Source organism: Pogona vitticeps, chromosome 1 (assembly GCF_051106095.1).
Source record: "Pogona vitticeps strain Pit_001003342236 chromosome 1, PviZW2.1, whole genome shotgun sequence".
Lineage (NCBI taxonomy): Eukaryota > Metazoa > Chordata > Lepidosauria > Squamata > Agamidae > Pogona > Pogona vitticeps.
The window spans coordinates 268,753,789-268,770,844 of NC_135783.1; the positions used below are offsets into that span (position 1 = coordinate 268,753,789).

Below are 17,056 nucleotides of genomic sequence, written 5' to 3' on the forward strand. Positions count from 1 at the left end.
ATGTTTCTTATTCCAAACACTGATATCTTTGAAACTGAAAGATTAGGGTAGTAATTTCTTATGACAACCGTAGTCTAACTTTATGATCAGTGGAGATCAATTGTGGGTGTAAAATATTTTATGTATCGTAATCTCAGCATTAATTAACATGCAGTAATATCTTGCTGAACATATAGTGATCCATTTTTGACATCGTTATATATTGTGCTATCTCATGTTTTGGCAAATCCATTTCCTGGTGCAACTTTGGTGATTACTCTGAAGAAATTATCCATACTCATTACTCAGTAGAATTAACAACACATACTTGTCACCACTGCTTTGTTATGTTATGCATAATAATAGGCTAATTTTATTTTATCCTGAGGCAACATTTTAATCAATGCTAAATCGTAGCTTAATCAACTAAAGTAAAATAGCAAACTCAAGTGTAGAAATCATCTTAGTCAGTAAAATCATCCATTCCTTAGACAACTTACACTTTCAATATATAAAAAAGATACTGAGGGTGTGATCAGATGGCTGGAACAGTGCACACTGATCCCATCAGAAATGATTTAAAAAAACCAGGAGTGATCTTCCTTAAAGAAATCCTTCCATCTGCTGGAGAATTGCTCCACCCCAACTCCCAAAAGTACTAGCCCCAAAAAGGTCTAGCTTGGGCAGGCATGAATTGGGGTCAAGCATTTCCCCATACATTGTGCTGTCACTGGGAAACAGATTGCACCAAACTACTCCACAAGTAATCAAAAATGTAATCTATTTCTCCATGCAATCACTCCCTGAATGAAGACTGCAGAAGCAAGGCTTGTATAGCCAGATAAAGAGATGGCCTTGCCATGATTAAAGCTGCCATAAGTAAAGATGCCACTTTGAGGATAGACTATGAGAAACAGGGTAGCTCAGCTACCCTCCTGCCCAAGCATTGCTATTTGTGCTTGCAGGCTTTAGGACTGAGACACTGCCTCTGAAGACCAGCTGTGTCTACCCTGTTTGTGTACACCACAGTTTTGTGCTTTCCCTCACTGTTGACAGCTGCCCTTAGCCTGACCTTCTGTCTCTGCTGATGCAGGACAAGGTGCTCACTGCTGCTGACCAGGTGTCTCCTCCTCTTTCATCCCCATGGGAGATACTCCCTTACTGGACTGCCACGGTCTGCCTGTCTTTCCCACTACCACTCCCCAGAGACTAGGGGAGGAGAAATGAGTGGCTACATTTCAACATGAGCAAGAACTGGGAAAAAAAGCCCTCTGGAATGTCCCGGCAGGCTTAGAAGCACTTTGTAAAACAGAGACACAGGCTGGGACCAGGCAGACAGAAGGAAGCTGCCCAGGTGGACAGGGTTTCATCTTTGGACAGTTTACAGAGAAAGGCCTCAAGGAATTTCTTTGGATGGATAGTGCAGGCAGATGAATCCTGCTTGACTCTGCTTCAGTGATTCCTCTTATCTATAAAGTTGCATTCTTTGTGGTGACAGAGCCAAAATCTGTAGCCTAAGCCCACAGTTATCTTTCTCTTTACTGGCAGGTCAGGCCTTGACTCCTTTGTTTTATCACTTTTGTCTTTTCTGCCTTTCCCTGCTGTCTTGTGAATTGCCCTGGGAAATTTAAGTGAGGGCAAAAATCTTAACAGGTCAAGCCTTTTAGACATATGCAGGGGAATGTGTAGCTAGCAGCAAGATGCAAGACACTTTACATGCATACACCCCCACAACCCATCAACCTTATAAGCAGGCACTGTACTATAAATAGGAGCAGGGCCTACTGCTTCTGCACATGCACCCACCATACAGCTGGTAGGTGGGCGTATGCACTGAGGCAGCAGGCCCAGCTCCTAGAAGGGAAGCCAGGCCTGCTGTCTCTGAGGATGGTGACAAGGGCGGCGGCAGGACCAGGCAGGGAGGTGATGGGGGCAATGGAAAGGAGACAGACAGGCACCCGTTTTGCCAAAGCAAAATGAAGTGCTGATGGGGGGAGAGTTCAGTCTTTTGTTTTGCTTCAGCAAAATGGCACCCCCAAATTGGATCACAAGCTGAACTGCTCAGTTTTCTGGTTCTCAGTTCAGTTCATGCCCATCTCTACTTATAATGAATTTTTGTCACACAAGTGATGGAAGAGCAGTTTCCTAACACCCAAAAGCTGACCAGAACAACTCTGCATGGCATCCCTTCTTGAATCCTTGCAGGGATGTCATGCACCGTAGGGACTCAGAAAGAGAATTCCAAAGCACAGGGACAAGAACACAAAAAGGTTTCTTTCCTCATATATTCAAGCCAGATAGCTTTAATATTCAGCACTTCTGGAAGGGCAGTTCCAGATAACCTCAGTTGGTGCAGGGATTCATCTGGGTAGAGGTATCTAGTAGGTATGTAGGAGCCATGCTATTTAGGACTTTAAAGGTAATAACCTTTAATTGAAACTGGAAAACCACTGGCAGCCAATGCAACTGGTGCACTGATCATGACAGGAGGCATCCAATAGTAGACTAGCTGCCACATGTTGTAGCAGTTATAGCTTCCAAGCAATCTTCAAGAGTAGCCCCACAGAGAGGGAATTACAGAAGTCTAAAGGTAATATGTAGCTGCATAGATCAGTTGTGACCACATCTGCCTTTTCCAAATTTATTTAAAAGACATGGTTTTCCAAGACTCCATAAAGCTGGCTCTGTTCAAAGCAGGTTGAGTCCATTCTAAGTATGCAATTGCACTCCTGAATGGAACTGGGGAAAGCTGTTTATTTGGATTATACTGTCAGAATCTCTCAACCAGCATGGGCACCGGATGTGCTAATTGAGGGACTATAGCCACTGGAGCTCGAAAAATAACTTTCCAAAACTCTCTTTCTGAAACCTTCTGCATGTGAGGACTGGAGGGATCAGACACACTTTGTGAGCAAATCCAGTTCTCCAGACAATCAATATGCAGATACAAATGTCCTGACAGTAGTCACTTTCAGTAAGCATGGGGGGAAAAGGTTATGTACGCATTGTTTAAAACTATTCCCTCCTAAAACAACAGGAATAAAAATGCCCCCAAAAATTGTGATTGAATTTTTTTTATCCCATTAGAGATGCAGAGTTGACACCCTTGGAAAAAAAAAGTAATTTTTCACAGATCCATAACAATGTAGGGAGAAAAAAAATGTTATATAATTTAGACAGAAAGCACAATTTCCCAAAGTACACAGTCCACAGGACTGGGCAAATGATGCATAAGCCTTGAACGGCTGAAGGTGTTCATGAAAAAAGCTTTAGGAAAGCCAGTCTGGAAGAGAAATTTGAAGAAGAGACTCTCTCTCTCTCTCTCTCTCTCTCTCTCTCTCTCTCTCTCTCTCTCTCTCTCTCTCTCTCTGTGTGTGTGTGTGTGTGTGTGTGTGTGTGCTCTCTACCTCCACCAAATAATGCTCAAGAGAAGGCTGCACAATCCATTGTACAGGTGCTTATATTGTGATCTAGCAAAAGAACAAAAAGTTGAGGAGAAATATTCCTGTCAGCATTCAACTAGAGAAAGTTCTAGGCTGCAGGTAAAATTCGAACAGGGATTTGGCGCTTTCGCCTGCCAAATGTTTTAGGTGAGCACTCCCACAATCCCAAATGACCATACTGTTCGGGCTGATGGAACTTGGGAGGCTGAAACACCAGGAATCCTAAAGGTTCCCATGCGTTGTAGGGTGGATGGGCTGTACTAGGTAGAGTTGGTGGGTGCTGTCAATCAAAAGACCTGCCATTCAAAGAGTCTGCATCCCAGGCCCTCTAATGTCCTATAAGAGTTACACTTTACAATGCACGTGCCTTGATTTTAAGAGAAACACGACCAGCATTATATTCACGAAGGCTTTCACGGCCGGGATCTAATGGTTGTTGTGGGTTTTTCAGGTTCTTTGGCCGTGTTCTGAAGGTTGTTCTTCCTAACATTTCACCAGTCTCTGTGGCCGGCATCTTCAGAGGACAGCACTCTGTCCAGAGCACAGGTTACTGTCCTCTGAAGATGCCGGCCAGAGAGACTGGCGAAACGTTAGGGAGAACAACCTTCAGAACACGGCCAAAGAGCCCAAAACACCCACAACAACCATGACCAGCATTAATTCTGTTAAGCAGAGTTTTCCCCAAGAGTAAGTAACAGAACTCATGTTCACCTTGTATGACTTTTCAGACCAGTGGGCACTACTTTCAAATGATTCTGGGTTAGCAGGCACAGAGGCAGAGGGAGATGGGGGTATTTTAGGAGGACAAAGCTATTGGGCCCATTGGGTAGATTCCAATATATTACCATTGTTATTATTATTACTAGTAGAAATGGTTGCATACAGACACATGTTTCTTTAGATCAGTACCCAGCACAGCCAATGGCAAGAGATTGAAACCCAAAACAATCTAAAGCAGAAAATGTTTCCATGTCTGCTTTAAACAGAAGAACATTCAGGATTTCTCTTTCAAGGAGTTGTAGTTGGAGTCTCATAAGAATGGTCTCTTAGAGTTTCCTACTCTTTCACAGAACTGAAGTTACCACAGCCAGCTTAATAGTGTCACTCTCCACACAGTTACTTGGGAATAAGTTCCACTGAAATACGTTAGTCTTTCTGAGTAGGCATGCAGGGGGTTGGCCAATTGGTGTGCAGCATAGGTACAGCGCTTCACTGTTCAGATGAAGGAAGGAACAAGAGAATGTTAATGTATATGTGCAATGCTGGGCAAATAATTCAAACTTCTATTTCAGTGTTACTTATGCCCCCTTCTATTGTTAGAGCAAGACAGAGAACCTGCCGCCCGAGGGCCAAATTGAAATTCAAAGAAATTTTCATGGCCTCCATTAGTAGAGAACCAAAAAATGCAAGTGGATTTTAGCTGAAAACTTGTCTTGCTTGCTACTAAGACTTAGATGAGGGATGGGGGAGCAGGGAGGAAAAGTTAGGAAGCCATTAGACAAGGGGGAAGAAAGGGGAGCCTTCTGGCTAGAACAGGTCTTCAGAAGAGCTGGAATGACCCCTTGCCGTGTGTTATCCTGCCCTGCTGTTAGAGGGAGAGAGAGAGAAGGGAGAAATATATATATAAAGGAATTTATTAAGGGGATCCTTCTTCCCCTGGTCACTCCTTGAAAGAGATAAACTTTGACAGAAGGGAAGATGCTGAGAGAATTCTGTCAGAAAACAGTGAGAAAAAGAAGTCTTTAGGGAGGTTTAATTCCCTGCCTACTTACACGTTTAGCGGCTGCCAGGCAGGCCATTGTGCTTTTGCTTTGATGACAGTCAAAACCTCATCACTCTGAAAAAGAGAAGCAATAAACATCAATAAATAAAATGATGTTTGGACAGCATTATGGTGAATAACACTCTGAGGTGATTTGTAACCTACAGGAGAGGCACTTGAATTCAAATTGCTCCTCATAATTTCTGTGAAGGCAGATATAGTTCATTCCATTTCCTATTCAGGGAAATGTGTTTACTCCTGTGGGTGACAATGAGGGATGATTCTGACATAACATTTATTCCATTTTGAACAGATTCCATGGTGAGCTCATATACATCGATCTGTTGTGTTGAAGTAGTTCCCTGAGTAGCTTTCCAGTGGTTGCCTCAGCAGGTTCTGGACTTTCTGTAGGGCTCTTCTCAGGGCTTCAGCCACCGAAACATTCCCGTGACATTCTCAGAGACAGCACTGTCTGAGGCAGAACAGCAAGTGGCATCTTCCCACAGAAACAAATCCAGTTACTGTGGCACAGGAGGCAAAAAAATCCCAAACGACTCTCTCCATTCTGACAACGTGCCTCTTCTTACCTTTTGCCTCAGCATTTAGCTGCTACTGCTGCCATTGCTGATACCTTGATGCCCTTTTGATGATACCACTAACTTGTTGCTTGAGGTAGCTACCTCACTCTGGGCCAGTTCTGCAAATTACAATCATTGTATTTTCAGTGTTTAACTGTTATCCATGGAATCTGTTGTACAGGTTTAGCGAATAAGCTCCAGAAGAGGCAAGGAATACAATCTCCTGTCTGACACATGCATATTTCAGAATACCACACGTGGGCATATTTTTGCACCTCTATGCCTTTAAAATATGGAGAGGCTGAGTAGGCACAGAATAAATAAGCCCCAGTACTCTCTTCAAGAATGGGAGAAAACCGACAATTCCATGCAATTTAATGTGCTGTCCAGTCAGAATTGACTTGTAGCAAATTTAATAGGGTTTTCAAGGCAAGTGAACTATTTAAGGAGTAGTTTTACCAGTTCCACTCCCTCAGTAGGTTTCCATGGCTGAATGGATTCAAACCTTGTTCTCCAGAATCTCTATCCACTATGCCATGCTAGGAAAACTCAGTGCCATGAACTAATACCATTCTCTACACATCTGACTTGCCTTTGCAAATCAACCATCAATATAATGACCAATGATGCTACTGTGATTGTCAATTCGAACAGCTGGTGTGCACAACAGGTCCAGCTACCTGTCACATGTCCAGGCATAACCAGGCTACACACACAGTTGCACACTTGGCGCATGCACAGATGCAAAACAGACAGAAAAATTGCAAGCATTGCTTGCACAACTCCCATCATGCATTCAGTATTTTACAATAGAATTTTGATTTGCATGTTTATAAAGACTGGAAGTATTATTTCATTGCAAGTAATTCAGGAAACACTCATCTTGCTTACAGTATTTGCCCCATCCCTGCTATCTGGAAACCTAGCTATGCTGCCACCTGGAGGACAAGTTCAGCAATCATGTTCTTAAGAAGACTAAATATTCTGTTTTGCTTAACTTGGTCTTCCTTTCCTCCCTGCAATACACACACACACGCACACACGCACACACGCACACACACACACACACACACACACACACACACACACACACCTCTATCTCACAGACCTTGAAGACTTTACTAGAGGCATTGTAAATCAGAATCAACTTGATGGCACAAAGCACACAGAAATGAGCCCTACTCTCACCCACCTTGATGCCCATGCCACCTTAGTGCCCCACTGCTGCTGCTAACAGTGCACACTGCTCCAGATCTGTGCTGGATATTTTTATACCTGAGGTGCACCAGTGAATGTTGTCTGTCTGCCCGCTCATCCTCCTAAGATAAGGTTCACACAGAAACAAATCACTTCGAGCTACAGTATGAAGGCAGATAATCCAAGGCACACCTCTTCCCCAAACCCAGCAGTAAAAATAAACAAACACCTCCTTGTTTTGCCCTTTCACAACAACCCAAATCAGCTCCTTACCTGAGGTAGAGCCTTCATCTGTCTAATGATAGGATGAGCTTTGTCCAACACAGTAACCAGAACACATTTTTTGACAAATGGCCTTGACAAATCACACTGAACAATTCAGAGAATACGCACACACCCCGCCGCCCCACAGCTATCTTTGTTCTCAGCATTACTACTTATGGGATCAAGTAAAATCTGTGCAAATGGGACTTTGAAGAGCTGACAGGAGAGTTAGTTCAAGAATAGCCATCATAATGGGTGAGGAATACCTTCAGTGCCTTTCCCCTCCACTCTATTAGCTTACAGTTTTATTTCAAAAATAAATATTTATAATGTCTGCAGTGCATATTATATTTATGGAGCTGGGTAATATCACCCTGTTGTTTTTGTTTATAAAAAAACAGCCGCGAACTAAAACTGGAGAAAGAAACATTGTTAGCAAACTGAATTAGGCTTGGGGGGAGAGAAATTAAACACTCTTTGTGCTTTCTTTTAACCTTGTTCATGAACACCATGCCATTGAGCTGAGCATGGGTGTCCCTTCAGCTTGGCACCCAGGATGAATGACCAGCTCACTCACCCATGGAAGTCAATTATTGTGTGAGCTGTGAGATGGTGTTCTTTCTATTGTGTCTGCTGACCGCAGGGGGGGCAGCAGCAACTACATGCTGAGGCAAGGGTCAGAAGACGCAAAGACGTCTTCACAGCTTGCAAAAGTTCCTTTTTTGGGGGGGGGGGATTACAACCTCTAGACCCCTCCCAGCAGTATGGTCTCTGCCTCCCAGGATCTCTTAAGGAGCTACCCTTTACCTCAAGCAAGCTTTGTATACCTCAAGTAAGCATGATTGTGGGACACTAGATGACAACATTGCTGAGGCGTACTATGAATCGGTGTGCTTCCATCTGTGCACATCTCGCAAACATGAGGATGACATCAGGGTGTGGGGCATACATCCCCTGAGGTAATTAGTAGACCTTGGAAATACCCCTTTGGAGATTACCACTGCCAGAACACCACGATTCGACTGACCATGGTGGTTTGTGGATTCTAGAACTTGTGGTCTAGGTTTTTTTGTTTGTTTTTAACTTTTTCCAGTGAAAGTATGAATAGGAGGAGAGAAAAAGAAAATGACTTGAAGAGCTTACTTCTAAGGATTTCTCATAGTAATCAGATATATGGCCATACCATGTGATCTCAAAACAGTATAAAGTATACGTTTGGTTTGTAAGAAACCTTTCTTATGAAAATGGGATCAATGAGAGACACATTGCTGCTTCTCTTAAATAGCAAGGGATTTTATCCCTACTCTCCATCAGACTCAATTCTATTAAAAAAGAGACTGCACCACACTTTTGTGAGATTGAGAAGTGAACACAGGTGGAGTGATTTATCCCTCAAAACTTATAAGAATTCCTGTTATCAGCAATTTTTGAATGTGTATACAGAGTAATAAACAAAACCAGGAAACTGGTTTTTAACAAGACTCTGGTGACCAGAAACATGTAGCAACCCTTTCTATGAGCTTTCCACTCCCCCAGGATCCTCTCAAAGTAAATTGTACAAGGGAATATGAAGTTCACAACTCACTCCTGTGATTTCTGCAGCTTTTAAAACACACACACACACATCCCGACAGCTCCCCAATTAAATGAAAAACCAGCACCATATATTACTTGTAATTGGCAGCTCCAACTGAGCTGTCCTTTCAGGTTAGTGATAATCTTGCCATTCCTCCTGCTTGACAGAAATGACTCTGATACCTCATACTAGCTCTAATCCACATATCTCCAAGTTTAGGGAAATCAATTTCCACAGGCAGCTTTTTTTCTTCTTTCTTTTCTTTTTCTTTTTTTCTTTTATGATCGTCATTACTTGTCGCTCCTTCTTTTCACCAAGGAGGAGGTGGGGTTAGGAAGTGGGCAGCCCTCATTGCTAGCAATATTCACTCCTTCTGGGGCTCAGTATTTGTTCTTCTCCTCTCAAAGAACCAATTTAAAATAGCTATTTTTGAATGAAGAGTTAAAATGCAGTTTTCTGCTAAGCCAGGCAAAGGGCCAAACACGTTTGCAACTGGGCAAATGAGAAGGAAAATGCCAGTCCTTCAAAACCGGTGACGATACAACACTTTATCCTAGCGTCTAGTGAGAATCCAGCTCTCTGTGTTTCAAGTGTCAGATGAATGACGCTGATGTCTATCACAAGAAATGTTACTATGTGACTATCATAGCAATCACTCCCCTTATTTCACAGAGCCAAGTGTCTGAACATACAATGGTACACATGGGAAAGTGGGTTAAACACAGAGAATATGCATTCTCTTTTATACCTTCTTTGTCCCTCAGCTCAAATGAGAAGGGAATTTTTAAAGCCCCAGTCCTCTTCTCTGGGTGAGATTGAAATCTGAACTCAAGAAGAATACTCTGTACCTGCCATCCCTCCCCACACCACCCCCAGAGCACCCATTTTGCCAACCACTGGTTTTGCAAACACCAGTACACTCTTCTCAGCAAGTTAATTGGTCATTTTGTTAATCAACTGTCATGTGAGTCTTGGCTGGCAGAGTGGGAGTGGAATGCCAGAAGGAGGATGCACTAGGAAAGATCAGTATTTTGCTTGTTTTCATCATCATCATCATCATCATCATCATCATCATCATCATCATCATCATCATCATCATCATCCAAGCTGACGTCTTGGTCTACTGTCTCGCTGATGCATAGCAGATTGCACATGTGCCATGCTTGAAACTGCAGAAAGCCCTCCAGAACTTGGACTTTTGAACTGAAAGCCAGAGCCACGCTTTCTGCAGGAAGGTGGGAACCAAAGTCCAACCAAAAACATTACCAATGGGAAAAGCAGCAAACAGGCTCAATATTAGTCCCTGGATCAGTAGGGGCCACAATGGTCCAGCTGGGGATGGCACTGCTCAGTGAAACATCTCTTCTTCCTATTTTTCCATAACATTTCATATTTAGCCATAGTCAACAAGACATGCACCTATTCTAAAAGTGTGCCTGTTCCCAGCTAAATCTACCCTGTTTCCCTGAAAATAAGACCTAGTATGATTTTTCAGGATGCTCGTAATATGTCCTACCCCAAAAATAAGTCCTAGTTAAGTGAAACCCTGCCCTCCACCATTGTGCAGCAACCAGAAGAAGATGACATGATTGTAAAATAAAACATACCCTGAAAATAAGCCCTAATGCGTTTTGTGGAGCAAAAATTAATATAAGACCCTGTCATTTTTGGGGAAACACGGTATCTGACCCCATAGTGGCAGAAACAAAGTTTGTTTCATTCCTGATTTAAACAGGTTTAAAACACAAACCACTTTTTGGTTGGTGTTTTTGTTGTTTGAAACTATTGTTAGCAAAGAGGAAGAGTTTTTGTTGTTTTTGGCTATTGGTCAAGAGAGTTAAAAAGTATAGAAAAGCAGGAACAGTGAAAATATGTGTGGTGTGCTCCACAACAACTAATAGAGTGTGGTTATTTAAAAGGTCTCTCCATAAAACACTGAAGGACAGCAGAACTGTTGACCAGAATGTAAGGGTGTCTCTCTCTGTTTGCATGGACATTTTTCTTACTGTTGCCAACTGGCTAAATGAAATCTTAAGAGAAAGGATAGGACTCAAGGTGGTAGGAAAGGTAATTTGGTGACTAGCAGAAACTAGCAAAAGGGTCTATTTACTGAATGTTGTCTTGGCTTTCAATATATATATGTATATATATAATTTTCATTTTCTCCAGAAATAGATTTATTTCCAAAGCAATCTAAGGTGAATAAGAGTGTCCTTCTTAGAGAAGGAAGGAAGATTTATGACTGATTCAATATTGTTGTTTTTTATCTGGCTTTTATAAAATTACTTTTTTAAAAGTCAGTTTTATAACATGTAACCATCATAATATGGATTAGAAAAAATATTACCTTTGTGCCCAGTTTTGAACAGCTTCTAATGAAAATCATTAATTCACCCAAACCTATGGTTAAGTACAGAGTAATAAGCCTGCCCATTCAATCACTCTGAGGAAAAGAATTGTGAGTTCAGCTGTTTCATTGGTTTCATACAGTAGACAGCTATTATTTATACTGTTGTTTCTTCATGAGAGTCCTACAGCTAACCATAGGGCAAATGTTGTTCCTAATATATCTGCATCCTGTTTTTCAATCCAACGCCAAAACCTGTTTCTATCCCAAGATGGAGCTAATAAATCAAGAATAAATATCTCAGAACTTCTGGCTTGATGCTGCAATGAGACAGCAGGAGATGGGTGGCGCTCCGTCTCCTGGGCTGAATTCTGACCTGTTTGGAACCCCCCAGGGGGTTAAAACCACCCCGAAGATGTGGTGAAATGGAGGAGAGGCCTGTTGATAGGGGGGGGGAGCAGCGGTTATCCACATTTGATCCAAGAAACTCTCTAATCAACCAGTGGGTGGAAACAAGCAGCTGAACTAGCTTGCTTGCAAGTTGTTGGCAGCTGGCAATGGAGAACTAATAAAACAGCTAATTAACATTGTGTTACCACTGGGTGAGAAATATTTTTTTAACTGTACTGATATATGACTATTCCTGGACAAGACAATACCTACAATAGAAATAGTGTCTTCTATCCCCCACCACTGATTGAGCAGTGGTGAATCTAGAGAGAGGAAAGAGACACAAAGAGACACAAAGAAAATAAATTGGACATTTTACTTCAAGGAAGAAGGTTTGGTATTACTTTGTCATTAGAAACTTAAGAATCTTTCTCTTAAAACCATCATTAGCAACAACTCTGGGAAACTAAACTTGTTTATGTTACCTGCAACAGCTATCTAAAGTGCTGGCAAAAAGCCTAGAATCAATGAGCTTGAACACTCCATGGCTGTTTGGAATTCCCTTTCTTTTTGAGGACTGAATCAAAATACTTCAAATGCTTAAAAAATGTAAAGATTTTGATTTGACAACTAAGAAGACACCAGGACGCAAAAACAAATAATTATAAGCAACCCATGAAAGATGATGTTTAATAAGCACAAACATGATGTTTAACAAGCATGAACTGAATGTAGATAGTTTGAAAAACTAATAAAATATTTAAAATCAATAATAAATATCCCAGTGTGCCCACAGAGCTGCTTCTGCTAAAGCTCCTTCAAAACTCTAATATGGCAATGGCAACTACAGTCATGGTTTGCGTTGGAACAACACACACACACACACACACACACACACACACACACACACACACACACACACACACACACACACACACACACACACACACACACACACACACACACACACACACACACACACACACACACACAACAGAGAAGAAAATTCAATTCGGATTAAATCCACCAAAGAAACCCAAAAATGCACTGGCCAAAATTATTGGCACACTTAACTTAATATTTGCTAGCATCCCCTTTTGAAAAAAAAAACACTGAAATCAATCGCTTTCTGTAACCATGAATGAGTTTCTTAGACCTCTCTACTAGAATTTTGGACCACTCTTATTTTGTAAACTGCTCCAGGGCCTTCAGATTTGAAGGATGCCTTCTCCCAACTGCTCTTTTGAGATCTCTCCACAGGTGTTCTATGGCAGGGGTCCCCAACCTTTTTCACCCTGCGGACCAGCTGGGGAGGGCAGGGCACCCCTGCGCTTGCACGCATGCGCAAATGTCAGTACGGCGCCCATGGAAATGCCAGTATTGCAATTCTTTCCATGCAAACCAAACCTTTAAAAAATGGTCTGTTTTATTGGTTTTGCTGCTTTGTTTTGATGACATGTTGCTGGTTTTTGCTGTCTTTATTACTTAATTACTCTAACTACATTTGTACACCTGTATCCATAAAGATAAAGGGCAATTTTTAAACATTTTGATAAATTAATGAGTAATTAATAAAGAAATGATTTAAATAAAGGTTAATAAATTATGCATTAGCCTTTTAATAAATACACTAAAGAGCTCTAGGATCTGGAGGTAAGCTGTATTTACATGTACAGAGGGTGTCTCGTGTACAAGGGGCATTAAACTATTTAATCCCTCACTTTGCAATCTGAAATGATAACACAGAAACAGAGCACAGAGACCTCCTGCTTGTCCTGTTGCAGCTTTGATGGGCTGCGGCTTGTACTCTTTTCTTAAATACACATGCCGCAGGTACAATTCTGATCTTCGTGAATAGAAGCCACAAATTGGTTTCTGTTGGAAAGTTTACATAAACTAGAATTTACCGTATTTTTCTATGTACATGACCCCCAATGTATAAAATGACCCCCTAATTTTGACCCTTGATAGAGGCAGAGGAGCAGTTAATGGGCAACTGCTCCTCCACCTCCACCTCCTGCTGCTGCTGTCTCCGCTGCTCCCCCCCCCCCCATTACCTCCTCCAGTGCGAGTGCCGACTGCTGGGGCTCACGTCCAGCTCACGTCACTGCCTTGTCCCCTGCCCTAAGGAGGTGGTGGGAGGAGGTGATCTGACGGTGGCAGCAGGAAGAGGGGCCAAAGCACACACGAATGCTTGTTTTCCTCTGCCTCTGCCTCCTCCTGCCTCCACCACTGGAGGGGACAAGGTGGCAACGTGAGCTGAGCCCGTCAGTCCCAGTAGAGGTGGTGATCAGGCGGGCAGGGGAGGCAGCAGCAAGAGGTGCCTGAGCACGTGTGGCTGCTCCTCCGCCTCCGCCTCCTGCTGCCTGGGGGCCACAAGAGGGGACAAGCCGTGTGCTCTGGAAGAGGCAACTGGGCAGCAGCGGCGGCGGCAGGAAGAGGCGCCCAAGCATGCGTGCAACTGCGTCCTTCTGTGTATAAAATGACACTCAATTTTCCCTCTAATTATTTTAGGAAAAAGTGTCATTTTTTACACTGAAAAATACAGTACTTTTCTGGTCTCACCAGAAGAGGTATGCCAGGAAAAACAAGTGTAAGGTTGGGCAATATTCTAGTTCCTACAGTATTCTCAGTAGTCATATTCGGACAGAGATACAGAGGGGCCATGTGTATTTTCTCAATACTGGTCTCTCCCTACTGCTAGACTACACTAGACATGGAGACGAATAAAAACGGATCATGATACAGTATTTGTCAGAAATTGCTGATTCATTAAATATTTGTCCCTTCATAATTGTGGGTTCCAGAGACCCCGACAAATTTTCCCATTTTTATTCGTCCCCCATATGAAAAATGCCCCATCCTATGGCTTTTCCATTCTGCCTACCGGCCCACCGATCAGCTGATCGGCAGGCTGATAGGTAGCCACCCACTCCTACAGCAGGGGAGGCAGCAACAAGAGGCACCTGAGCGCATGTGAATGCTCCTTCACCTCCCTCTCTGCCTCCTCCTGATGCTGCCTGGGGGCCACTGGAGGGGACAAGCCGTAAACTCTGGAAAAGGCAATTGGGCAGCAGTAGCGGCGGCAAGAGGCACCCAAGCACATGCACACGCAACTGCTTCCTTCCGTGTATAAAACAACACTCAATTTTTCCTTTAAATGTTTTAGGAAAAAGTGTCAGTTCTTACACAAAAAATGGTACCTATTTCACTCATCGTACAACATCATTTCTATGACAATAGTTTTCTCAGGCAGAATGGAAATGTTCTTATAACCTGGCATTTCAAAAGCTGTGGTGCTTGAGAAAACCACCCTTCCTCATAAATGAAGATTATAGATATGTTTGGGCAGCAATCAATATTTATATAGCAATGTATGAATTACTCCTTCCCACAACTCAATCGCTTTGAACATACAGGTTTTTGCATTTCTCTCCTTTTAAATAAGGAATCAATTCCTCCATCATTATGATCAGACACTAGATACTTTATTTTTTCATCTCATCAAAAACACAAAAGCCCTGGCAGTCCTTTTCTGAAAAATGCGGATTTGTAAACAGAATGGTAATGTGTGATCGACAAATACAAGCATGCTTATAAAAAGGGGGACATAAAAACTGAAAGAAGTTTAGGGATTTGCAGCAATGTGGTGAAAAGAAAGTGTGTGCATGTGTGTCTGTCAGTCTGTTACTGTGTTGGAGCATTTTCATATGAAACATTTACCACCTAGCACAAAGCTTAGAATTCTGATTATGAACCAGTGTCCAGTCGATAGAGGTTGTCTAGCACAATCTTTCTACCAGACAAATTCTTTTTAATTCAACACAGAATTCAAAATAATTTATAATCTGGGTCTTTCTGTTCAAGACTTGCATTTTGAATCCTCTTGGCCAGTTATGCTGGTGTAATACAAACAGTGTCACTTCTGGAGGCAAATTGCCTTAAGAAATCACTGCAGAGATCTGTTGCATAGTGAGTTCTGTGGCTCAGCATACAACTGGTTATGTTTACAGTGATTTCTTAACTTGTGTCAATTTGTCTTCAAAAATCATGTGATTTGCTTGGTCATGCAAGATTTTTCCCATAGCATTGTTGTTATTCTTCTGTTTCAGCCAGAATCTTTTGTAAGGTTTGTCTAACTTGCCACAGAAAATTAATGAGGTCCCAGAGCCCATCTTAGTTGTTCATCTGAACATGTGACCATGCACACAACAAGGTGCACCTCAGAGCCTCATCAATTAGCCACAATTAGCCTTGGAAAGTTAATGCAAACTTTACTTGAAATCTTTAGAATTTTGTCCATTGCATTTTTAACATCATGTCTGTTTAGTGAGTCACCAGGCAACAGCTACATAAATATAGTAAATGCCATACTCAGGCTAACTAACTCTAGTTATAATATTGAAACAAGAGTTGCTTTGTGGCAGGAAGATGGATGGATCAACATATTTCTGATCTCTGTTGCTTTTTCCTTGCATTCATTTATTCATAATTCTACTCTAGCCTCTTTTCAAATCCATTTGTGAAAATATGCATTATTTTCAAATTTAATTTCCCCATCAAGTAAACCTTACCCACATTTTTGCATTCCCAATTTTAAACAATTTATTTTGTCTTTATTTTTTGAGTCAGCAACTGCATTGTCAAACTCAGTGAAGTGTAAAATATGAAGTATTACTGTGTTCCAACTTGCATATTAGTTGGGGAAGAGTGAGTGAGGTTGCTCCCTCATTAAACCTAAGTGTCACTATGGAAAGGTATTTTAATATGCAGGTACTTGAATGTGAGAGTCACTGACATTACACAAATTTACATAAAATCTTTGAAGTAATAGAATACACAACTGACATGAACCATAACACTTGAAGATATACAAAATTCCAAACATCTATATAGCCTACAAATACAGCTAAAATGTTAATCCAACATATTGTTAACAATAATCCCAAACAATGTGAGGACTCAATAACGGCCCAGAGTACATCTTGAGTAGGTGTAAATAAATAAATAAATAAATAAATAAATAAATAAATAAATAAATAAATGCATGAATGAATGTAACATATAAATAACTATACTAATGCTCCTATTAATACTGATAATAATAATGATGGCCTATGATCACCGTGAATAGTGAGGTGAGGTACACACATAACCTGTCAGATGAAAGACTACCAGTGGCCATGATGTATACAATTTGATGACTGTGAACTGCAATTCAAGTTTGCTTATACATACAAATACACTGAGGTAGTGGATTACTTTGTTTGACTCAAAATAAAGGCACATCCAGCTTGACGGACCAGTGTGTGAGCCTACACTGTTTAGGGGTGATCTGGGGACACACACAAAAAGCTTCCAGTGGATAAGAGGGCTTTTCCTATCAGAGGGAAGCTTTCAATTCAGCAAATGTGTCCTGCTCCTTGCATGATGGAGCAGAATCTTTTAATGATTCCACCCACCCCACTATACATTATGTCTCCTGAAACCTTGCTTTGGAGGATTAGGAGACCCGCCAAA

At 41.7% G+C, this 17,056-nt stretch overlaps 2 protein-coding genes across 2 annotated transcripts in view; both read right to left on the reverse strand.

Annotated features, from left to right (window-relative positions):
- The window catches only part of SPON1 (spondin 1), a 385,887-nt gene that overhangs the window by 64,928 nt on the left and 303,903 nt on the right, over positions 1 to 17,056 (reverse strand). The window contains exon 7 of the mRNA XM_020797212.3: positions 5,195 to 5,259. Within this exon, the coding sequence (XP_020652871.2) occupies positions 5,195 to 5,259 (65 nt within the window). The remainder of the gene's footprint in view (positions 1 to 5,194; positions 5,260 to 17,056) is intronic.
- Positions 1 to 17,056, reverse strand: part of LOC144586143 (uncharacterized) — a 100,773-nt gene that overhangs the window by 42,228 nt on the left and 41,489 nt on the right. The gene's annotated exons all lie outside the window — the stretch shown is intronic.